The sequence below is a fragment of the Anomalospiza imberbis genome, chromosome 26 (assembly GCF_031753505.1).
Source record: "Anomalospiza imberbis isolate Cuckoo-Finch-1a 21T00152 chromosome 26, ASM3175350v1, whole genome shotgun sequence".
Lineage (NCBI taxonomy): Eukaryota > Metazoa > Chordata > Aves > Passeriformes > Viduidae > Anomalospiza > Anomalospiza imberbis.
The window spans coordinates 6070165-6093325 of NC_089706.1; the positions used below are offsets into that span (position 1 = coordinate 6070165).

The window sequence follows — 23161 nt, forward strand, 5'->3', positions numbered from 1 at the left end:
CTGCTACTGCTATACAGCAACTGTACATGATCTATAAACTCTACTGCAAATAAATGACTTTTAAATCAACCTCAAGCTTTACCAGGGTCAAATAGAGCTTGCAGGGTTTATTTAGCACTGCAGAAGGCAGTCAGGGTTACGCTGGGCTGCAGGACTGGAGCAAAGCAACATGGTCAGGCAGTAGCTGCTCTGTAAAGGGGATGTGCAGACTCTGCTGGAGTTTTCCATAAATGGAATCTGGATCAGAGGAGGGAACACTTCCATCTGCAGAGCACAGGCCAGGATTCCCAGGAGCAGATCTGCTGGGGTGCCATGTAGATAGGGAGTAAAAGGAAGGGTCTTCCTCTCCTCCCAGACACACACAGCAGCTGAGAGCCTGTAATTGCATCTATAGCATCATTCTTCTCCCACTTTTTATTCCCATCTCAAAATTTATCACAAAAAAGCTGGAAGTACCATGCATTAGGCATACCAGGATTAGCACTGAGCAGCACATGCAGATCATTTAGTGGAGGCTGAGAATAGCACATGTTAAATATAACATTTTCAGAGGTTTTTTTCTTTTTCCTTTCTTATAAATAGAGGTAATAAAAAGCAAGGGTGAAGACAGTTCAAAAAGCAGCATTCTCAGCAGGGAAACATCATTTTAGCACCTGCAAGTGCCCAATTTTGCATGTGAAACATCTTCCAGCAGTTCTGTGGACCAAAGCTGAGTTTTTGGAAGAAAAGTTAAGGTGTCTCAGACACTCAAATCCAACAAGTACAGCAGGATGAGAAGCTGGGCTGTTCACTGACCCCTCTGGGGACATCCCTAACTTCAGAGGGGGAGAACTGGATCTAAAGTAAAGCTGCAGAGAGAAAGATAGTTTCACTGTCTTGAGTTCATCATCATTTTAAGATAAAGCTCAGGATAAGCCCAGTAAACCAATCTACATGTGCACTTCCACAGCAAAGGCACAGGGAACCTGAGATAGGGCCTGGAGGGGGCAGACAAACCCCCAGGTCAAGAGTATCAAAGGCAGAAATGCTTCTGAGAGCCCACAGATGTTCACCTTCCCTCTCTGAATGTGCTCTTAAACTGTATTTCATGGAATTACAGAATATCCTGAGTCAGAAGTGACCCACAGGGACAATCCAGTCCAACCCCTGCCCTGCACAGACACCCCAACAATCCCACCCTGGACATCCCTGGGAACATTGTCCAAACACTCCTGGAGCTCTGGCAGCCTCGGGGCCGTGCCCATTCCCTGGGGAGCCTGGGCAGTGCCCAGCACCCTCTGGGGGAAGAACCTTTCCTGATCTCCAGCCTGACCTGCCCTGACACAGGCGGATGGTGAGAGGTCACAGAGATGGGTGGCCACAGTGGCAATAACCAGAAACAACAACCCAGCACCACAAAGGGCTCCTCTTGAAGGGGACAGATGGGGAAGCTTTGCAAAATATAAATGTCTCTAAGATCACAGACAGGATTCCATTCAGGCTGTAAATGTAGCCATAGGCACAACCCCAGTACTGCCTTTTGTCATGTCATAATCCTGGCCGGGTCTATGCACCAGAGATTGGTCTGGTGGCTATGGAGGGGTTGCTTCATGTCACCCAAAACCTGGCTCTTTTCTGAACTCAGTACCCTGCTTTGTTCAAAAACAGCATCACAATAAAATCACAGAATCACAGGATCAAGGACTGTTGGAAAAACCTTTGAGCCCAACTGTTCCCCCACCACTGCCATGTTTACCACTAAACCATGTCCCAGGTGTTACATCCACATGTTTTATGAACACTCCAAGGGATGGTGACTCCACCACTGCCCTGGACAGCTGTGCCAGGGCCTGACCACCACTTAAAGGAAGAAATTTTTCCTAATAACAAACCTGAACTTCCCCTGTCTCAACTTGAGGCCATTCCCTCTTGTCCTGTTCTCTGGGAGTAGAGCCCAACTCCCCCAGGCTGTCCCCTCCTGTCAGGAGTTGTGCAGAGCCAGAAGGTTCCCCCTGAGCCTCCTTTTCTCCAAGCTGAGCCTCTCCAGCACCCTCAGCTGCTCCTCATCAGAACTGTGCTCCAGACTCTTCTCCAGCTCTGTTGCCCTCCTCTGGACAGGCTTCAGCAAATCCAGAGAGATGCTTTGCTCCATCCACTCACAAGTCCAGTCTGAGCACTGCTCATGCAAAAAATCAATTGATTTCATCCAGTTCCAACCATTAAAGGATAAAGTAGTGTTGGAACACAGTATTTTCCAGGGGAAGCTGTCTGGCAGTTGCACTCAGCAAGTGTTTCCTGACAGGTTCCCTCTACCCACCCAGGTTTCTTACAAGGAAGAATGCAACACAATCTGCAGCTATGAACAGGCCATGCCAGAGAAGCTGAGAAAGTAAACAGCAGTACAAGAACCAGATGGAAACAGCTATTTCAAGCTAAGGGACTTTCCAAAATATGACGTAGAGAAATAAAAATCTCAGGGCCCTCACAATAGTCATGATCCACTGTGATCTTTATCTACATTGATCAAACTCTCTGTACCCAAGCACAGCCACTCCACGGCTGTAAAACCTGTCTGTCAGCTCAGCTGTGGAAATGAATGGCTGACACACAACAATATTCCAGTGCCACTGGCCAGGCTAATCTGTAGCTTCAACACATTGTCATCTAACTGTGCTTCCAGCCTATTTCTGACCATCCCTCAGCAGCAGCACGTTGTGGTGCAGAGGGTTATGTCCACTGCCAAGGATGAAATCTAAGATCAGTGAAAAGTCAACTTATTTGGTAAAACAGCCACTCAAACCCAGCCACAACAGTGCCCAGCACTGGGTACCTGGTAGGTACCTACTATAGAATCACAAATGGCCTGGGAAAGCTTAAAGCTCATCCTGTTCCACTCCCTGCCATGGGCAGGGACACCTTCCACCATCCCAGGTTGCTCCAAGCCCTGTCCAGCCTGGCCTTGGACACTTCCAGGGATCCAGTGCAGCCACAGCTGCTCTAGGCAACCTGTGCCAGGATCTCACCACCCTCACAGGGGAGAATTTCTTCCAAATACCTGATCTAAGCCTCTCCTCTGACAGTGGGAAGCTGTTTCACCTTGTCCTGTCACTACATGCTCTTGTAAAAAGTCTTTGTCCATCTTTCTTATAGGTTCCCCATATTGAGCAATGAGGTGTAAATTAACTAGAGCAGGTGGGAAATTCCTGCCAGAAGGAGTTTTGCAGCTTAAGGATTCAACATCTTGACATACCAAACAATGAAGCAGCTTATGCCACATAATGTCACTTTTCATAGGGGAAGTCCATGTCCAAGAGCAGAAAACAAACAATGACTTTCCAAACATGAGGCGTTTTCTGAAGAGAGGCGTGTGGGAGGATATAAACTCCGAACAAAAAGTGACCTTTTCGAGACACAAGGGACAAACCACATCACCACACTTATATCACAGCAACATACCATTTTTCCTACACTGGCTGTTTCCAAATGATATGTTATTGCCAGAGAATCTGACTCCAATTTTCCAAACAAATTTAGATTACTCCTAAATTCTCTGCTAGCCACGAGGCAATACAGCTTCTGCTTTTTGTTCCTTCTGGGCATGTCTGGGAGATAAATAATTTACTCCATGAATGTGTGATGGCACCAGTCTGCGCAGGATGGCAGGAGATGAGGACAATCAGCTTCTGGCTTTGCCAGAGAGAAGCATCCATAGAATACTGGATGGTGTGTGTTGGAAGGGACCGTAAAGCTCATCTCATTTCAACCCCTGCCATGGGCAGGCACACCTTCCACTGTCCCAGGTTGCTCCAAGCCCTGTCCAGTCTGGCCTCAGACAGTTCCAGGGATCCAGGGGCAGACACAGCTGCTCTGGGTACCCTGTGCCAGGGCCTCACCACTCTCACAGCCAAGAATTCCTTCCCAATGTCCCATCTAACCCTGCCCTCTGGCAGTGGGAAGCCATTCCCCCTTGTCCTGTCATGCCATGCCTTGTCCAAAGTCCCTCTCCAGCTCTCCTGGAGCCCCTTTAGGCACTGGAAAGGGCTCTGAGGACTCCCTGAAGCCTTTTTCTCCCCAGGTGAACACCCCTAGCTCTCCCAGCCTGGCCCCAGAGCAGAGGGGCTCCAACCCTCAGAGGAGCTCCAGGGACTCTCAGGGAGCTCCTCTGGACTCATTCCAGCAGTTCCACATCCTTCCTCTGCTGGGACCCCAGAGCTGGATGCAGATTCTCACACTGGGGAGAAGGGCCACACAGCAGGGCCTGAGCATGGCACATCCCAATTCCATGTGCTGCAGCCCCCTCCCACTGCCCCCAATCCCTTTCTCCAAGGCAGACACCTGTGTCTCCACAACACAGCCCACCCAGGTATCTACTGCTGTAGGCAGGAATTTTAATTCAGCAGATCAGATTTTTTTGGAGGATGACTTCAGTCACGTCAGGAGAGACATCCTTCCCCAGCCCACTCCATGACTGACACTGAGGTATGATCACCAGCTCCCAGAGGGGCCCAGAACCCGCTCCAAGCAGTTCAGCAGAGATGTTTCTCCTTTCCATAGTTCTGAACATGTCACAAGGACACAGATTTTGACAGTTTCCCACAAAAAGTGATGGGATGCTCTGTTACATGTATAAGCACAACCATACATTGTTAACCTTTAGAAAGTAAAAAATTACAACATAAACAGACATAAAACAATAGTGAGGTCTATTCTGTCTCTGGGATATGGTCCAGGAGCAATGCTGCTCCTCAGGCTGGTGGGTCTGGGCTAACATTCACCCTGGAGTGAGCACTCCCCTTTCCTGGAGTGGCTGTGCTGTGTCCATACAGCACTGGAGAGAAGCACACACGTCTCATGGATCCTGCTGCCACCCTGTCCATCACACTGCTGCTCCCAGTCCTTCTGGGAAGAAAGCAGGAGAATCCCTGTGCAATAGCTGCCATGAGTGCAAAGGAAAAGGAGCCTGGGGTGAACTGGGATCATCTGAACTGACTGCACAGGCCTCCCAGCAATGCCAGCAGCAGCCAAGGGAGCTGTGGGTGGCTGCTGCAGGGCCAGCCATGGCTGCAGGGAAATGACTTGCCAACAACTGAGAAAGATCAGTCTCCTCAGACTGCACCACAAGTCTGACAGCAATCTACTAAACAAGATGCTACAGCATAAAGTTACATTAAATAGTTATGAGTTTGTGACCTTGGGAATCACTCCTGGAGGACTGGCCGTTTTGCTTCATCTTCCCAGGACTCAGAGATTGGATTTTAGCTGGTTTTGTGTTACTCGTCCCCCATCCCCATCACTGCTTCACATTACACCTTCCTAATTCAGCAACTTGGTGAGTTAGAGGAATTCACCTGAAGGCATTTAGCTGTAACCCTGTAGTCACATAACCTGCTCGGGTCACTTGGCTTTAGGCACAAACAATATGTTTTCCCAGAGCTGTAAATTGGTGCTCAGAGCCAGGCTGAGGAGTGAAGTGCTCTACCAACAAGGAGAGCAGCCACCCAGGCTGATGCCCTTCTCCACATACTGAGGTTAAGAAAAAACAACACAAGCACATCAGGCTGGAGAACTCACAGGGCAAATCCTCTGTGCACATGTGAAGATTTTTGTAGGAATATTTGCAGAATGAAGTTTAATTTATCTGCTGTTTGCCCCCTCCACTTCCCAGAGAACCCAGGGCACTCTGAACACTTTTCACCATGTTCAAGCTCTATGGCAAAGCCTCAGCTCATGCTCCTTCCTGCAGCACTTTGCTGCTATTTCATATTGTTATACACATTAAAGATCCTTCCTTGCAGCATACACAGCCCATTAGAGCAATTTGTTTATAAACAGGAGTAAACAGAGCCAATCTCTCCCAGCCTTATGCTACTCAGAATTAAATGCTCTCTAATTTAACTACATGATGCAAGTGACGCATGGTGCCATCTACGTGCCCTTGGACAGGAGCCAGATGGTTTCCTTCCCACATCACACCACATCTCTTCTAGAAATAAACATTCAAGGGTAAAACCAGGGGAAAATACTCATATCCTTAATCCCCAGAAGGGACCCCGGGCCAGTAGCACTGAAGCACAGGATGAGCACCACCATAGAGCACTGTCTGGATTGAAGGGATTTTAGTTTCTTATCAGCTGGCCAGAAGTTCACCTATTTTGTTCCTTTTACTGGTCAACTTTCCCCAGCAAAACAGCTCAGCTCTTGCAGACATACCTTACCATATTAGGCAATGTAAGCCCTGAAAGTGGAGGACTCTGAGCCTTCCTTGGCTTCCAAACACAGTCCACAGGCACAGGGCTGGCCGCACGACACCGGGAAAGGAGCAGTAACGACTGGGGACTCCCAGTACACCCAGTCTGGCTACAACAGGACATTCACAAAGCACTTAACAAAAGCTATTCCTGATCTTCTAGTTATTCATCACATCCATCTTTCACAAAAAGGCAAACAGCATGGTGACAAAAGCTGAACTGAAGCCTCTGTGGAAGGATAAAGTGGCACTAAAAGCAAAAATATAGGTGAAAAATAGGACACACCAAAATCAGGACTCCCAGGTCATAGCTCTGAATCAGCAATAACATTAAGACATTAAGTTTGTATAACGAATTTTCCAGTTCATTGGTCCTCCCTTAGAACTTGTGGAATTAAGTTTAGAAATTCATCCCTTCTAAGACAGATTTAATTTATATTGGTATCCAGTTGCATCTGGTGATTTCATGGTAACAGTACAAGTAGGCAGAACACTTATTTACAAACCAGTGTGAGCCTGGTTCATTCCATAAATCAAAGTACAGGGAAACAGGAACGGAGCCTATTTAATCCACTTACTGCAATTGTAATTCACAATCAAACGTTTCAGTGCTACTCCTCCATAAAACTTAATTCCATTAGTGTGTCTGGAGTTTATACTGGGCTATACAGACTGTCCTGAAGGTAGTTCATGACAACAGACATTTTGTTTGATACTTTTACTGCTCAGAAATTGTTATTTTATGAACATAACACTCAGTGTCTTCTTCTGAATTTAAAGTTTTCCTTTCACAAACTCTCCTGTGAGTGAGGCACATCTGTAATGCTCCAGCAGAGGACTTCAAGGAGAAACAATTCTTTAAACGATTATAAACATTTTCTATTGTTCTCTATGATCTATCATCTAAAGTATACTTTTCTTCCAAATTTGTTCCTAATTGTTCCTGCAGTGCAACAGCAATGGCAGAAGTTTCCCAGAGCAGCTGTGGCTGCCCCATCCCTGGAAGTGTCCAAGGCCAGGTTGAATTGGCCTTGGAGCAACCTGGGACAGTGGGGGTGTCCCTGCCCATGGCAGGGGGTGGGACTGGATGGGCTTTAAGGTCCCTTCCAACTCAAACCAGTCTGTAATAGATTCTATTATTTTAAGTCAGGGCCAAGTCAAAGCCAGCAGAGTCAGGGATAAAGAAAACCTGCCCTGAAATGGAACACAGGATCATTCTCTTTAGTCTTCATCATCATCCTCCCACTGCACCCCAGAGTAGCCCATTGATCCCTACCCACAGTGACTCTGCTGCATTTGTCCTCACAGCCCTCACCAAGACTGGAATTCCCACTGATATTCTGCAGTCAGTGGCCTGAGGGAACAGAGAAGGTTCCCCAGCTCCAGCCTCCCTCCAGCTCAGTCTGGGTATAACACGAGTTTTCAGACTCTCACGATTTTTATTTTCTGAGAAACAGCGACAAGACTGTGGCCAAGATTCTCCCCCACCTCTGTTTTGAGCTCAGGTCTCCCCAGACCACACAAAAACTCCTTCCTTTGCAACTCCTTCCCACTGGAATCACGGAAAAACTTCTCCTAAAGCTGCTTCCCCAGAGGCTTTTTCCAGCTGAAGTCGTTGTACCCTTGAACATTTATTCCACAATAAAACTTTGTCTTTTCTTCCAACTTTCCACAGTGCATCCAGGCAGTCTGCGTCCCAAGGAGGGAGCTGGGGTGGGAGCAGAACACATGGAGGACACTGACACATCCCACTATGAGACCTCTTAGTTGCCTAAACCTCAGCCAAAGTGTCTGGGCTGGTTTCCCACTCTGGTGCTCATGAGCTCAGCCAAAATAATTTGTCCACTTCTGAGAACTAGAACAACATGTATTTGCTCCTTTTTTTTCTTCCCAAAACTGCCTTTACCTTTCCTGTGCTAGTCCCCAGCACTGCAGAGCTTGGAGGAGGGATTTCAAGTAAGTTATTTTTTTGGCTTCCATGAAAATCATCCTGATATCAGCCAAGATATAAACACTGGAGGGAAAACAGAACCGTTCCCACAAAATCAGATTCTTTGGGGTTCCGCTACTAAAACGGGACACTCCAGACTGTTCAAGTTCACAACTTGGTGACATTTGGCACCTGCCATTCTAGAACTATAGTTACTGAAGAATTCATGATTATTAACTGTACTTTCTTATTGGCACTAGAACTGAAAACAGAGCTGTTCCATGATTCCTGCCAAAGTGATGGCCAGTTAGGACAGAAATCTCTGATTTGGATCTCAAATAAACCAGGGAAGACTAACCAAGTGACATGATGCTGGAGGCATGCATTCAAGAAAATAAACCAGGAACAAGATAAAAACAAGAGGACTGGGGAAAGATGGGAAAAACAGCTCTAGCAGAATGGGAGGAGAGTCTATGTTGGGTGCATAAGAAAACATGGTAGTGGTGTCCTGAAGCACCTGCACAAAGGGGATGATGGAACTGAAGGGAAGTTGCTCTGCTTTTAGATGGATCCCACAAGAAAATCACGTGAAGTGTTAGACAAAAGGAATCCTTGCTGTTAATTTGAGGAAAACCAGCATTATTAATTGTAAGAGACAGGGTGACTTTGAGTTTTTGGGCAGCTGGTTTCTCCCAAAGTGCAGCTTGTCCATTTACATGAGCAGCAAGGACTGTGCTCAATAAAATCTTCAGCAATTTTAAACTAGACTCCAGGAAGCCTCCAAACCTGCAGCCTCAGCTACTCTTTTGTCTTAATTCAGGTAATCTGGGACAACTTCCCAGAAGAACAAGACATTCCCAGCAAGTCCCAAACATGCCTGCTGGAAACAAGGTGTCCCTATTATGATTATTACTTTTACACATTACACAACTCCCCTCCTTCAGTCTTACTGTGAGGCAGCAGAAATGTCAAAACAATTTTAATGACAATAAATGGCCCAATCTTTGCTGCAGGGTTCAGTGAAGATTTCAGGAAGCTCTGCACTGTGATGAGCAGAAACTCCTGTGGGAAGGGCTGGCCTCCTTGAAGCAGGTGATGCTTCTGTGAGCAGGAATATCTCACATTTCAAGTGGAGTAAAGTGCAAAGTAAGCATTGGGAAAGTAAGGGCTGGCATGGAAAGATAAGCACATGCTAAACACCATCCCAGCACCACGTGAGTCTCTGGCCCCAGCAAGGCTCACCATGACTTTGCTGCATTCTGACTGAATATTGCAAGAATGAAAACAAAAACAGAGTCTGAAGAGTGTTATTACCAATTTTCAGCAAAGAACCAGTTAATTCCAACTAAATGATGCTTCAATCACTCTACTGCATTGCAAAGTATAGGGAAAGGCTACCCCAGGTTCAGCAAAAATGAAACATCTCATAAGCAGGCTGACCCCTATGCAACCTTACATTTGCCATTTCTCCCAGGTCTTCCACATTGCACTTTAATAGCTTGGAAATGTATTTAACTTTGACATTGTCAGAGTCAGTCATGTTGTCAGGCTCAAATGTGTTTCAGACAAAGACAAACAAAACCAAAGGAAACCAAGGCAATTTGGAAAGACTCAGTAATTATTATAAAATGAAAGAAAGGGCCTCAAAGATGAGACTATTGCAAGAACAGGGGGAACACTGAACAATCTCTGACATGCTGCTTGCAAAGACCATTTCCCGCAAGAAAACAAATCCGTGAGACAGGAGAGCAGATTTCAGAAATACAAAACATCCTGTCCAAAAGAGCAGCGATTCCAAGATCCAAGGTCACACCTTCCCCAGGACACCTGGGATCCCACTGCCCTGGCACTGCAGCCCCACCGCTGCATCCCCTCCAGGCTCCACAACTCCTGTGCAGCTCTCCAGCAGCCAACACCGAACTCAGGCCACTCTGCAGATATACCTTATCTTTCAGAAGAGAAACCATAAGGAATTTGCTGCTTGGAACTACCTCCCTGTTCGTACTCCTGAGCAAAGCCTGAACTCTTCTATAAATAAGAGTACAGAACACTCTGCCACCAACACCCAAGAGTGACACATCAATGATTCAGATACGTGGTCTCACTTACCCGAGTTTCCTTCACTTCCTCGTTTCCATCAACTTCATCTTCATCCTAGGAAGAAAGGCAAACAATATAATTAGACAGCTCTGGAGACAATAAAACTTTAGCCCAAGAAGATAATGTATTGTTTATAGAATCACAGAAACATTAAGGTTGGAAAAGATCTCCAAGACCAACAAGTCTACACCGAACTTTGACCAAACACACCGTGTCAACTCCACCACAGCACAAAGTGCCACATCTATGTGTGTTTTGAACCCAAGCAGGAATGGTGACTCCACCACTGCTCTGGGCAGCCTGTGTCAGTCCCTAGCCACCCTTTCAGTGAAAAAATTATTTGATGCTAATGTTAGGAAAACTTCTGTCAAAAGAAACGCCTGTCCAAATGCTTTTAGCTAATTATCAGGTTTGGTGTCCTAATAGCCATTTAGAAGATCTTGGTATTGAGGACAGAATGGCTCTCTTGAGATGGCTCCTGCCATTCCAATGCTTCTGAGGAGCTGGGATGAAGTCACTAATACACTGGGGGAAAAAAACTTGGAAAAACTGCACATCTGAAATACTGTCATAATACTGACTTCCAAAAGTATCTCCAGTTCAGTTAGACTCCAGGTGGAAAGACTCATCATCCCAGGTATATTGCACTTGCATAGCCTCTGTAAGCCACTGCCCTTTGTAACTGCTCCAGGATTTCATGCAGCAAATGGCATCCCAGCTGACTCTGGACTCAACTCATTAACTGTAATTTCATAATTCTTATTCTCTCCTGAAAAAGGTGATCTGTTTTCCTAGCTGAGGCTCTAACCAATGTTTGGAGGGTTGGATTCCTTCCCTCAGACTGAAGAAATCTTCTGAAACCAGGACTAAGAGAAATGACCATGACACAGACAGCTCTTCTGCACTTATGCTGGGAATGTTTCCTGGTGCTGGGAGGGCACCCAGACATGAGGTTTTTTCCGATTGTCTTTCTTTCAGGGGGTCTAAACAGCAGACAAATTTGGGCTTGAAGAAATTTGAAAATACTTCAGGTGGCTTGTGACCTCCTTCCAAAGGAATCAGACTTTGAATCTCTCCTCTCCCATGTGGGCCCTTTCCCAGTCCTGCAAGGCTCCCCTGGTATGGCTCAGGAACAGGCTGCCCAGAGCCTGCTGCTCGGTCTGACATAGGCCAAACAGGGATGTGAGGCCTTTGGATATGCCAGTCCAAAAGAGAGCTGGAGAGGGAAGAACTAAGGGGAAACCAGTGGACTGGGAAAAAAAATCATGAAGCTTGGAATCGGAAGAAAATTCACCCTGGAGTTTCTCTTTCTAAGGAACTCAAACTTACATCTTGTGTTGAGAAGATGATGCCGGTGCCTCTCCGTCTCTCTTTTGGCCGTCGTCGCTCTCGGATCGACTGTTTGTTCAGGGATCTGTCATCTGAATCCTGGTCTTCACACTCTGGCCAAGCAAAGAAAGACTGCTTTGGTTTCAGTGATTTACATCTGTGCTTCTGCTAAGGTTCTGGGGTTCTTTTCAAGCTGATCAAGGCCATCTTGCCTTGTGTTATATTACAAAGGAGTTTTTACACCAAATGAAATGGAATCTCAGTGTCTTACTACAGCTGGATACTAACGCTCCTTCCCTCATCAGAGCCAGGGAGGTTACCCCAGCTGCCAGCTCTCCCCAAGTCATCTTGACTTATTCGTGTTCTGAGGACAAACTCTACTAGGGGAACCTCCTCTTTGCCCAGCTCTAATAGCTAAATGCTCCATGATCACTGTCTCATTTATTCATCCAAAAGGGAAAATATAATTTTATCCTTCTGTTAAAAGCAATAGGAATTTGTTTAACTTCATTTAAACAAATAACATTTGTTTTGTGACATGGCAGCTTCCCTCAGAGTAACAAGTAAATGTGTTCTCTCCATCTGCACACACTGGAAGTTCTAAACCACAAGAAAATCCTTGAGTTTTGTCTGTTCCTCATTCTCCTGGTACATACCATTTTTCTCCATCTCTGTGCCTGCTGCTCTGAAATCTGCTGGATTCACAGAGTCCAGCCCTAGATATTTATTTGTTCGAGTCAGGTAGGAGCTTGTATAGAGCAGAGGTGCTGCTGTGGAAGGAGACACAGGTGTCGTGGGTTTGTCGGGCTGTGCTGGGGCCCTCAATCGCCGATAGACGGTCTACAAACAAAGAGCCATGACAGAAAAATAGTACAGTGAAAAGGAAGTACCAGATTTTAGATTTCAGGGAATGCAGTAATTTTTCAGAGTGCAATGTTTTCTTCACTGCTGCTGGAAGTGAGCACCTGCACTTGCCAGATCAGGTCCATTCTATCAGATAAGGATGGATGTTAAAGTCATTGTACAGCGACAGTGTAAAAGCACCCTCCACAGCTGGGAGATCTGGGATCAATCCCTTTGTTCCTACAGCTCATGGCAGGAGACACAAGTTATCTAACAGAAAGATATGATTTAGAGTGAAGAAAACAGAGGTGGTGGCAGGGGCAGAAAACTGGTCTCTCCAGCTTTCCATTACACATGGAACATCTGTTGAAAAACACAAAGCCTCTGCCTAGACTGCACAGCAGGATGGATCCAGGCCACATTTCTATCATTAGCCTTCTCATTACACTTTCTGGGATTTACACCATTTTATTTTCTGGCAAGAGACAGAAAGGTGAAATTCCCAGAGGAGAGCAAAGGCAGAGCTAAGCTCCAGCACCTCCACATCCACCTCCCTTGCGCTGAAGTGCTGCTCCTCAGTCAGCAGTGCCTCTTTCCAGCTAGTCTGTCCCCCTCAGAATAAAAAGATAACCCCCAAAGAATTTCTCCTGATGTCAGCTCTCAGGCAAGGGGTACTGAGGCAGAAGGATCACCTCGTCGTCGGCGCTCCGTCCCCACCGCGCGCGGCTCTCTGGCCTGTCGCCGCTGTCCTCGGCTCTGTCGCCCTGCGGCTCCTGCGCCTGGCGCTCCGCCCGCGACCGGCTGAACGTGCGCTCGGCCTCCTGCAGGTCTGTCAGGGTCACTCCCTGCAGGGAGACATCAGCCTCCTTTTAGGCACAGAATGCAAAACCCCACGCTGGTTTGGCTTGGAAGGGACCTTAAAGCTCATCTCATCTCACCACCGCCAAAGGCAGGGACACCTTCCACTAGCCAAGGCTGCTCCAAGCCCTGTCCAGCCTGGCCTTGGACACTTCCAGGGATCCAGGGGCAGCCACAGCTGCTCTGGGCACCCTGTGCCAGGGCCTCACCACCCTCAAAGCCAAGTATTCCTTCCCAATATCCCATCCAACCCTGCCCTCGGCAGTGGGAAGCTATTCCCCCTTGTCCTGTCCCTCCAGGTTCTTGTTCAAAATCCCTCTCCAGCTCTATTGGAGCCCCTTTAGGCACTGGAAAGGGCTCTAAGGTCTCCTTGGAGATTTCTGCAGCCTGAAATTACATTTTCAGTCTTCCCAGTCAGTTTAAAATGCCACAGACTCACATCTGGTTAGGCTCATGTTTCATCCCTATGGTAAGAGAAAGGGAAGAATTCTGTTGCCTTTAATGTATTTCTCAGCCTATTGACATAATCACTGACTCAAAGCAACCCAAATATATGTGATCACACTACAAACTAAGAGGCAGGTACATTGCAGAAAGCAAAGCTTGGAAATCTAACTCATGTATGTCTGTGGGAGGGTTTGTAATAACTGCTTGAAGGAAATTTTGCCAGAACCTCTCCAAAACAGTGTGAGTGCAGGCAAGTCCCCTGTCCTAAGAAATAACATAAGAGGAAAGAAAACCCTGCCTCCTTACAGAATCATGGAATGGTTTGGATTAGAAGGGACCTTAAAGCTCATCTCATTCCACCCACTGCCACGTGCAGGGACAGCCCCACTATCCAAGGTTGCTTCAAGCCCTGTCCAACCTGGCCTTGGACACTTCCAGGGATGGGGCAGCCACAGCTTCTCTGGGTAACCAATTAACCAGCTCTCTCCATCCTACACATGGATGTGAACATTTCCATTCTTTACCTGGGTAGACCTGCGAGTCTGCCGGGCCTGTCTGGATCGTGCCTTCCTCAGAGATTCTGCTTCCTCATCCCGCACCGGAGTCAGATATGACCTGGAAAAAAAAAAAAAGGGTGCAGAAGAGGTTAAAGTAAAAGCAGGTGATCTGCCTTCCTGTTTCTGTAGACTCTTGAGTTATTATTGTCTTTCTCATGGACAAAAATTAATTTTAGCTCCATCTGCTATTGCTGTTTCTTTGGGACAACTTCCCCATGAGCACACAATACACACACGTTCACAGCCCCTTCTCCCCAGAGCCTCTCAATAAGCCCTTTAGTGTTGGACATGTTCTGTTTAAAAGGTGCACCTATTCTCTAGATTATTTGCTCCATTCCAAATCATTGCATCGTTAGGAAAAGAACCCCACTCCTCATAAAGCCCTCTCACTTTAGATAAAATCTCAGAACAGAAATCCTGTGCTGGTGCATTCCTCAGACCCTCGTTCCTGTCATTATAGTCACGATCATATTCCTGCAATCTGCTGCCTTCATCAATATGAAACCCATCACACCAGGAGCTGCTGAACTGCAGGCATCACAGAGACACACGCCTTGGAAAGAGCCATGGAAATAAAGAAATGACCTTCACACTCTGTGTAAACCAAGCTCCTTAACACTGAAAAACCCACAGTTAAACACAGACCTGGGCACAACTAGATTTCATCAAAGCTGGGAGAATTCAAAAGAATTATTCACATGAAAATACATAAACTGCAGTCTCTGCCCTGGCATTCACTGGGAGGAAGTGGTGAGGAATTGAGCAGTGCTCTGAGTCAAGGAGTGCACAGCAGTAAATGATTTCCATGCTGGAGGAGAGGCTTCAGTCTTATGAATAGTTAATTAAACTTTACTCTTCAGCCTGGTTAATATGGAATGATTATTCACACTGTCCCACTGTACAGGGATGAGGGTGCTGGAGTGCTCTTTGGAGGTCGATCACTGCCACGTCAGCACTGTACCAAAGGTCTGGATGTGCTCAAAGGGCAGTCAGCTAAGTGAGGGATGAAGGTGAGTACACTTACTTTGTCCTCAGACTCTTTTCCTGGTTTTAGCCCACCGCCTTCATGGGAAAGGCAATGGGCTGAAGAGGATTTTCATCCGATCCACTATGTTAAGACATTTATTAGAAAGTTCACTAAACTGCTGCACAGTGACAAAACCACAGAGAATCTGGAAATTTGGATCATTCTACAATAATCTGCCATGGTGGGTTTTATCCACCCTCAGGACCTGTGTTCAGTGCTGGTTCAGCTGTGCAGCAAAAGCAGCCTGGCTTCCAGGGAGGAATCCCCTTCATGGGGGTTTCCTGGCTTGTGGGAGGTACAGACAGTCACCTCCCAGCTCCTCAGGTCTTGTGGGGCTCATGTGAGAGCCTTCTCACCTGAAACTGGTGCAAGGATTTGATCTGATATATAATGCACTGAACATCCCTGATCTCCAGAGGCCAAGGGAAGTGCAAAGGATTGAGTCTGTGCCAGGATGCTGCACTGGAGACTCCTGGAGGGGCAGGCACTGATCTCTGCTCTCTGTGACCAGGCACAGGACTCAAAAGAATGACACGAAGCTGTGTTAGGGGAGGGTCAGGCTGGATATTGTGAAAAAGGTTCTTTCCCCAGAGGGTGCTGGGCACTGCCCAGGCTCCCCAGGGAATGGGCACGGCCCCGAGGCTGCCGGAGCTCCAGGAGTGTTTGGACAATGGTCTCAGGGACAAAGTGGGGTTGTTGGGGGGGGCTGTGTACAGCCAGGGGTTGGCCTCAATGATCCCTGAGATCCCTTCCCAGTCAGGAGATTCCATGATTCTTTGAATTGTGCTCTGGGAGCTGCCTGCAATGGAGATGAGGGCTTGCAGAGCTGCACTCCCAGGGTGTGATTTATTACCTTCACGAGGAGCCTCCAGCACAACCCATGTGCATGCACTGCAGAGGAGCTCGTTTCTTCCCATTGATTATCCAGACAGACACATGAGCTGTGATGGATATGCCAACAGGGAAGCGCCTACACTTCAGAGGGATGACTGTCTCTCAAGAATCTGCTGTTTCATGAACAAAAAAAGCTGCTGTTTGATGAGTGAAAGCTGTGCAACTCCTAATTTTGCAGAGCAGGAGCTCTCCTGCTCTCTCTGCTGCAGTGTGTGTACTGTCCAGGTAATGGCACATTAAGGAAACAATAAGCATTTTCTGCAGCTTTTGACACAAGCAGAATCACTGCTGTTTGCCCAGCAGTCAGAAGCAATAAGCCACCTACAGGAAGAAGGCATTTGCAAAATATACTGCAAATGAAGTTCAGAGCAGTAGTAAAAAATATAAATTCCTGAAATATATAAACCAAGTAAATTTGTAGCTCAGTACAGCAGGCAGTTTGCTGCAATGGCTTTGAATCATGGAATTTAAATCAGTGGAATTTACTCTGCAATGAGGACGCAGGTATGTAGGAGCTGCAGGTATGGAGAGGACAAAACAGGTTTTCAAATGAGTTCCAGGAAAGGTTTGGCAAATCTGTGGGGACCAGGTGAGCCCCAGGTGTGGGGAGGGGCTCTGCAGCAGGGGCAGCCCAGGCACTTGCAGGAGGCTGCTGGATTTCCGTGATGCAGTACAGCCACAGCTTTGCTTGGGGTATGGCAAGAGAAAAACCATTTTGGGTCTTTTACCCCATCATCCTGCCAGGCTTTTCCCCCTCTGCTCCCCCAGAATTTATATAAAAATACAGACACCTTACAGCATCATTAGCCATTCTGGGAGTCCAACCTGTAAGAGGGACTTGATCTTCAGCTGAGCACATCCTGCAGGTCAGCATGGCTCAGCCAGGGCCACAGCCGCAATCATTTGCCAACTTTTGGGTTCTTTCCATTTACACAATTCATCACTTTCTGGAGCTCACCCAAAGCCATTTACAGCATGAGATAACCAAATGTTCTGAGGCAAGTCAGCAGAGCCACTGCACAGTGACAGAGCTGGTTTCTGCAAGGGAGCAGCCACAGCCTGTTCCAGGTGCCCAAGGAGGGGCGGTGCTGTCAGTACCCATAACCGCACACAGCAGCCTGGCAATGCAGCCTTTTTAATTTTGGGGGAAGGCAGAGAAAAGACAGATTTTACAATGTGTCACTTTGCTTACAAACTGAATTTTGAGAGACCCGAGTGTGCTAAATGGGCTGGAAGAGAGAGAGAGAACAAATGCACAGGAAGGAGCTGGCGAGTCGGATGCAGCTCAGGGCTGGGCTGGGCTGGATGGCACAGGCAGAGCAGCACGCTGCTCTCCAAAGCAGGAACACTGCAGAGCACAGCAGGCTGCAGGGCACAAGCACCAAATGGGGTGTGAGACAGCCTCTGAACAATCCACAGAGTTTTTAATTATGTTTTAAAGGAGCATGCAGCTGTCTCAAGTGCAGAGCCTGTGTCACCCTCTTAATTCAAGCAAACATCACAGGGTCCAAGCAGACCTTCAAAGGAAAGGCCTTATGGGTTCTGTTTCCTTGCAATAAACTTTCTCTGAGAAATACTTGCAGTAAGAGCAGCCATCACACCAAGAATGTATAAAGCAGAACAAATTTTTACCAAAGTTTTGGCTGTAAGTTCAAGGAGAAGAATAGAAATTGTTCAAGATGTGTATGTGAGAGTCAGCAAAACCACTGCAGAGGTTTGCAGCTCCCACAGACAGAGAAAAGTGTGTCCTGCTGCCCTGAGAGAGCTACAGGCTTCTGGTTTGTGTATTAGCTAGGAAAAAAAACCTGCTAACTGACTGATGAACCTGGCTCCCACTTAATTCGGCCTATTTTCAAGGAAACACCTATTTTCATCTGTCAACTCTTTCATCAAGGATAGTGTAAATCTCAAATGGATCCCAACTACTCATCACCACATCAAGGCAAAAGGAGCTACAATACAACACTAACAGAAAGGGAGATTCAACCCAGGAAGGCTGGATATACACGCTAGTAAACCAGGAATACAGGAGCAAATCTGTATGTTAGAGAATGCTGGCCAGAGAGAAACAAAATATTGTGAGGAGAAACCCCTCCTAAGTCAAGGGTGAATGATGCTGAAAAGAGAGTTACAGTGCCATGTTGGTTGGTGCAGAGGTAACAAGAACAAAAGATTAACTTCTCCAAGAAACATACAGTCTTCTGATAATCCTTTTACGACACTGGTATCCATCCTGCCATCCTGAACTCCTTCAGGCACTCAGAGCTTTAAATGTTTCTGGCAAACACCATTCACCACCATGGAGTTCTTTGGCAGAATATCACCAAGTCCCAGAGGGAACAGCAAGAATTTGCAAAACTTGGAGTTTTACATCACCTACATGTGGCAGAGCAGCTGTGGCTGCCCCATCCCTGGAAGTGTTCAATGCCAGGATAGATGGGGCTTGGAGCAACCTGGTCTAGTGGAAGGTATCCCAGCCCATACCAGGGGATGGAATCAGATGAGCTGCAAGTTCCCTTCCAACCCAAACCTTTCTGGCATTCTGTGAACGCCTAGCAACAAATTTGGAAGCTAAGCATCCACCAAGTTCTACAGCTGCTTTCTTCTCAGAGTTTCTTCAAGGAATTTTGTTCTGCTGTCAGGACTGAAAATTGAGATACACCCCCAACACGAGCTGCATTGGGCCATGACAGGTTCCCTCCATCCCTGTCAGGTCCCTCCTCAATAAATCCAGGTCCTGCAGCCAGCACAGTAAGAACATGAACTGCACACACAGTAACTGGTTCATCATCACAGCTGTCCCCAGTCTCTGGAAATGAGACTCTACTGGTCGTGATCTGGAGCTGGGCTTGATGGGGCTCTCCTGGAGGAAAGCTCTACCTAGGCCCTCTCCAAATCCTCTCACCTCTTTCTAGCTTAGAAGTGGCTCTGAGCTACACTCACTAGAGTAGAACCAACAGTGACAGTTTTCTTGGAAGCCAGGACAGACTTTTGGCTCTTCCAAATCCAGATAACACAGGTCAGGGGAGCCAGGCACAGGTTTGGCTCCCTGTGCACAATGAGGAGTGTTCACCACATGGAAAGCTATGTGGCTACTCAGACTTAAAATGTATGAAATTTCTCTTAAGAAGAGTACAGTATCCCTATTCCAAACACTGCAGTGATTTAAAGTCTTTGTCACACATATATCTATTTCTCAGGCATACACACACATATATATGTTTATATATACATGTATGTATATTAAAAACTCACATGCACTGTGTAAAAAGGAAGATTAAAGAAAAAAGATTAGCAAAAGCCTCAAGTACAGATACTGTTCCCCTGGAAACAACTGGAAAAGTACAGCATCCCAGCAATGCATTCCTACAAACTGGAGAGCTGCCATTAGCAGATAACTATCCGTAAGCTGGACGAGGGAGGAGAAGGAAGTGCAAGTTCTGCAGGCAACAATGCTGACAGCAGTTCCCAAAATACAATTCCTTAAGTTAGAAAATGAACTATGTCCCCAGCAGCAAGTCAATCATTGGCAGCTACATGGAAACAGTCAGAAAAAGAAACTTTTCTGCTCTCTTATCCAAGCAACAGGTTTTGGTTCTTCCCCGAATTTATCCCTGTGCTGACATGTTCTGCCCATCAGCCCACTGCAACTGGAAAGAATCATCAGAGAAACTCTGAGAGACCCTTCCAGGCAGGAGAGAAGGATAACACATCAGACTGTGAGTGCTGGAGCTCAGAATGAGGAGGGAGACAGTCTGACAATGCTGAGTTATTTAATAAGCTGAAGGACAACAAGATCATAGTCCTAAAGCCTTTCACAGCTGGCTTGAAAAGGCTTGGCTGAGAATTCCCCATTTTCAGGTTTTGCTGCTGGGAGCTGTCATGTTTCAATCTGGACAATGAATTCTCAGCTCCTGCAAGTTTCAGTGTCTGAATTTCAGCCCTTTGGTTACAGGCTGATTAGCAGGTTCACTAGCAGCAGATTAACCTCTTTACTTTCCACAGCTCTGCTTTGCTCAACGTGTTCAGGTGCTGATCCAAGAGATTAAGAGACTTGTGATCTTTGCCACTTGCTAATCTGAACAACCAGCTCCCTTTGTACCTGCAGAACTCTTCTTTCCATGGGATGTTTACAATGGGGTGAGGTTACACTTATGACAGCTGAGGCTACAAGAACACTTCCCACCAGGGAGTTCTGGACAATTTTGGTCCCTTCCCATGCCCTGTCCCTGGAAGTGTTCAAGACCAATTTGGATGGAGCTTGAAGCCACCTGGTCTAGTGGAAGGCATCCCTGCCTATGGCAGGGGTGGGACAAGATGAGCTGTAAGATCCTGACCAACCTCCCAGCCCAAACCAAAGCATTCCATGGTTCCATGTTCAGTTCTGTGTGTGCCCCTCAGACAGCAGAGCTGCTCCTTCTGTGCTGTGTCCCCACAGCAGCTCCTTGTGCTTCCCTGGCAGCCTGGATGGCTCCAACATGAGGTGAGGAGTGCTCAGGTTGCAGATCCAGCTGGGAACACAGCCCTGCAATCCCTCTGCCAGAGGAATAAAATACAGCATTGGTACTGCTGACAGCTCACCAAGTTTGGGGCTGGGGGAGTCAGCACATACATGAGAGGCTTTTAATGATCTATGTAATCCCTTCACATTAATTAATGTCACTCAGCATTATGGTGAAGAGTGAAAAGGCAACAAACATCACAGTGATCCCATTCCCTAAACTGGCTGCAGTAACCATTGCTGTGAACTCAGACCTTTAAACTTCTGCCAGAAGAGAACACGTACTTTTCTAAAAACCAAAAGCAATCCAGGAATTCTTTCTGCAAGAGAAAAGCAAAGAGTGCTGCAACCCCAGAGCAGAGATAGCCAACACCACCTGAACTGACAGTATGACCCCGTCACTGACTGTGTCAGCTGTGACCATCACAAGTGCAAAGCTTACCAGGATGGAATATTTTGGAACTGTTTGTGTTCAGCACAGGACTTCAGGTGTCAATACACAGCGCTGAGTGGGTTATCACCACGATAGGGAACAAGGTGCACTGTCTGCAGTTCTCAGGAGCTGCATCCTTGCATTAAAAATCTGCTGCAGGAACTGGAACAGGATGGAACTCCACTTCCTGCCACTGATAGAGGAAACCAATGTCCTGCCTCTGTCAGCACTCCTCTCACTTGCAACTGAACCAACACAATTTGACATTTTCAACAACTTTAAGCGGACCTGTTAGAGCCTTCCCAAAAGCTGGTTTGCAGTCTGAAACAGGAAATTTTACAGGGCAGAAAATCCCTGGGGAAACAAATAAACAAAAAAAAAAAAAAAAAAAAACACACCTCGGCAAAACTCTGAGTAGAGTTTTAGTCTTCTGCAACTAAAATATAAAATCAAAACTTGATGGTGATCAAATTCAGCTGCTGAACCAAATAAGCCCAAGGAGCGATGTTCGCCTGCCAGTGCATCCCAGCAGCCTTCCACTGCCACCTTGTGGGAGCAGGAGATGCTCGAGCAGCTCCAAGGAACAAGACCACAGATCAGCCCCAGCTGAATTACACAAAATACCACTGAATATTAATAATGCATCAAAGATTTCCATTCCCTACTGAGCTCACACTGCAATTTCTTAGCCAGTGGCTTTGGTTCAATTTCCAGTGTTCACTTTCCTCAGGTACAGAAGATTAAGTCTGCACAAAAACGTTTCAAATAGAAATGCCAGAGAAGTTACCTGGCTTCTTTGGCTCCTCCAACTGTCACATCCCCAGGTCAATACCGTGGAGCACAGAATTTAATAGACTAGTTGATTTAGTGCTGAATTATCTCTCAGCTGTAGTGACACCCAGGATCTCTACAAATATTTCAGGTACATCCTTGGCTTTAATAGCCATTTTGGGCACAGAGAAGTAGCTGAACTTGTCCAGGTTAGTAAAGGCCAGCCCCTGAACATCCAGGCAGTGGCACTGGGATGGCACCGGAGCCAAAAGGTGCCATTATTGCTGTTAGACCGAGGGTGAAGCGCGTGCAGCAGGGCAGTGGTTCCCATTAGTAAGGCAAGAGGAATTACACACACACTGGGCATGGACAGGGCTGGGGAAAAGGCAGTTTTACCTGCTGCTTGCTCCATGCTGCCAAGCTGCAGTTCTTTTACAATGCTTAGCTCAAGTGGTCCCTGCTTCCTTTCCTTGACCATTCCTGAAGGATCCTGCATGGATTCCTGCTTTTGTTAGCAGGCCAACCTACAGCCTGGGCTCCCCCGCCCAAAGCAAATGCCAAAATATCCACCCCCCTTCCCCTGAGGCCTGGGTGGATAAAGCCCTGCTGGCTGAGCATGCAGCACACACCTGCTCGCCGCCCCTACAGGAAACCGCACTGACCCCAGCCCACACCTCGACCTTACTCAAAATAAAAATGCAGCCTGATTTCTGATCCAGCAGGAGCAATCTTGCCTCTTCCCAACATGGACAATCCCATGGCCAGCAGAATTCCTGCCCTCCCACGTCATCTGCACCAGCAGCCTTGGAAAAAAGGGACAACTTTATCTGAAAGCGATTAAGTGCAGAGGCAGAGGCAGGGGCAGGGAAATGCTGTCACAGCAGGTGTCAGATGATCTTTCAGCTCTTCACAGGAGAGAGAAACCTCTTAACTTCTTGTTGTCCACTGTGTAGTGTGGACAGGAATCCTTCCCTTGCCTTGTAGCAGCTCCTTGCATGAGCATCCCACCGCTCTGCTTCCCCAGTGACCTTCCCAGGAGATTGAGACCACTCAGCTTTACATCAGTCAATGATAAGGATTAGAGAGTCAAATGCTATTAAAAAAAATATGGCAGCAGTGAGCTATTGCTCACAGCCCCTTCTGCCAGTTCCTCTCAAGTGACATTTAAATACTCCTTGAATGCAAATCTCATAGTTTTAACTTCCACAGAGATCAGGGTCCTTTATTCCATTTGTCAGATCATAA

At 46.9% G+C, this 23161-nt stretch overlaps 1 protein-coding gene across 10 annotated transcripts in view; it reads right to left on the minus strand.

Moving 5' to 3' along the window:
* Positions 1-23161, minus strand: part of PPP1R12B (protein phosphatase 1 regulatory subunit 12B) — a 134287-nt gene that overhangs the window by 38357 nt on the left and 72769 nt on the right. For 8 of the 10 annotated variants that reach the window (XR_010993793.1, XM_068173623.1, XM_068173618.1 and 5 more), the window contains 5 exons: positions 14258-14348; positions 13121-13273; positions 12242-12425; positions 11586-11698; positions 10266-10310 (listed from right to left, as the gene is read on the minus strand). Coding sequence is in view for 9 of the 10 variants with exons in the window: in XM_068173623.1 (XP_068029724.1) it covers positions 10266-10310; positions 11586-11698; positions 12242-12425; positions 13121-13273; positions 14258-14348 (586 nt within the window). In the remaining variant the exon portion in view is untranslated. Of the gene's footprint in view, positions 1-6929; positions 7065-7769; positions 7935-10265; positions 10311-11585; positions 11699-12241; positions 12426-13120; positions 13274-14257; positions 14349-23161 lie in introns of those variants that run through there. The other 2 variants (XM_068173626.1, XM_068173624.1) reach the window with 2 other exon arrangements.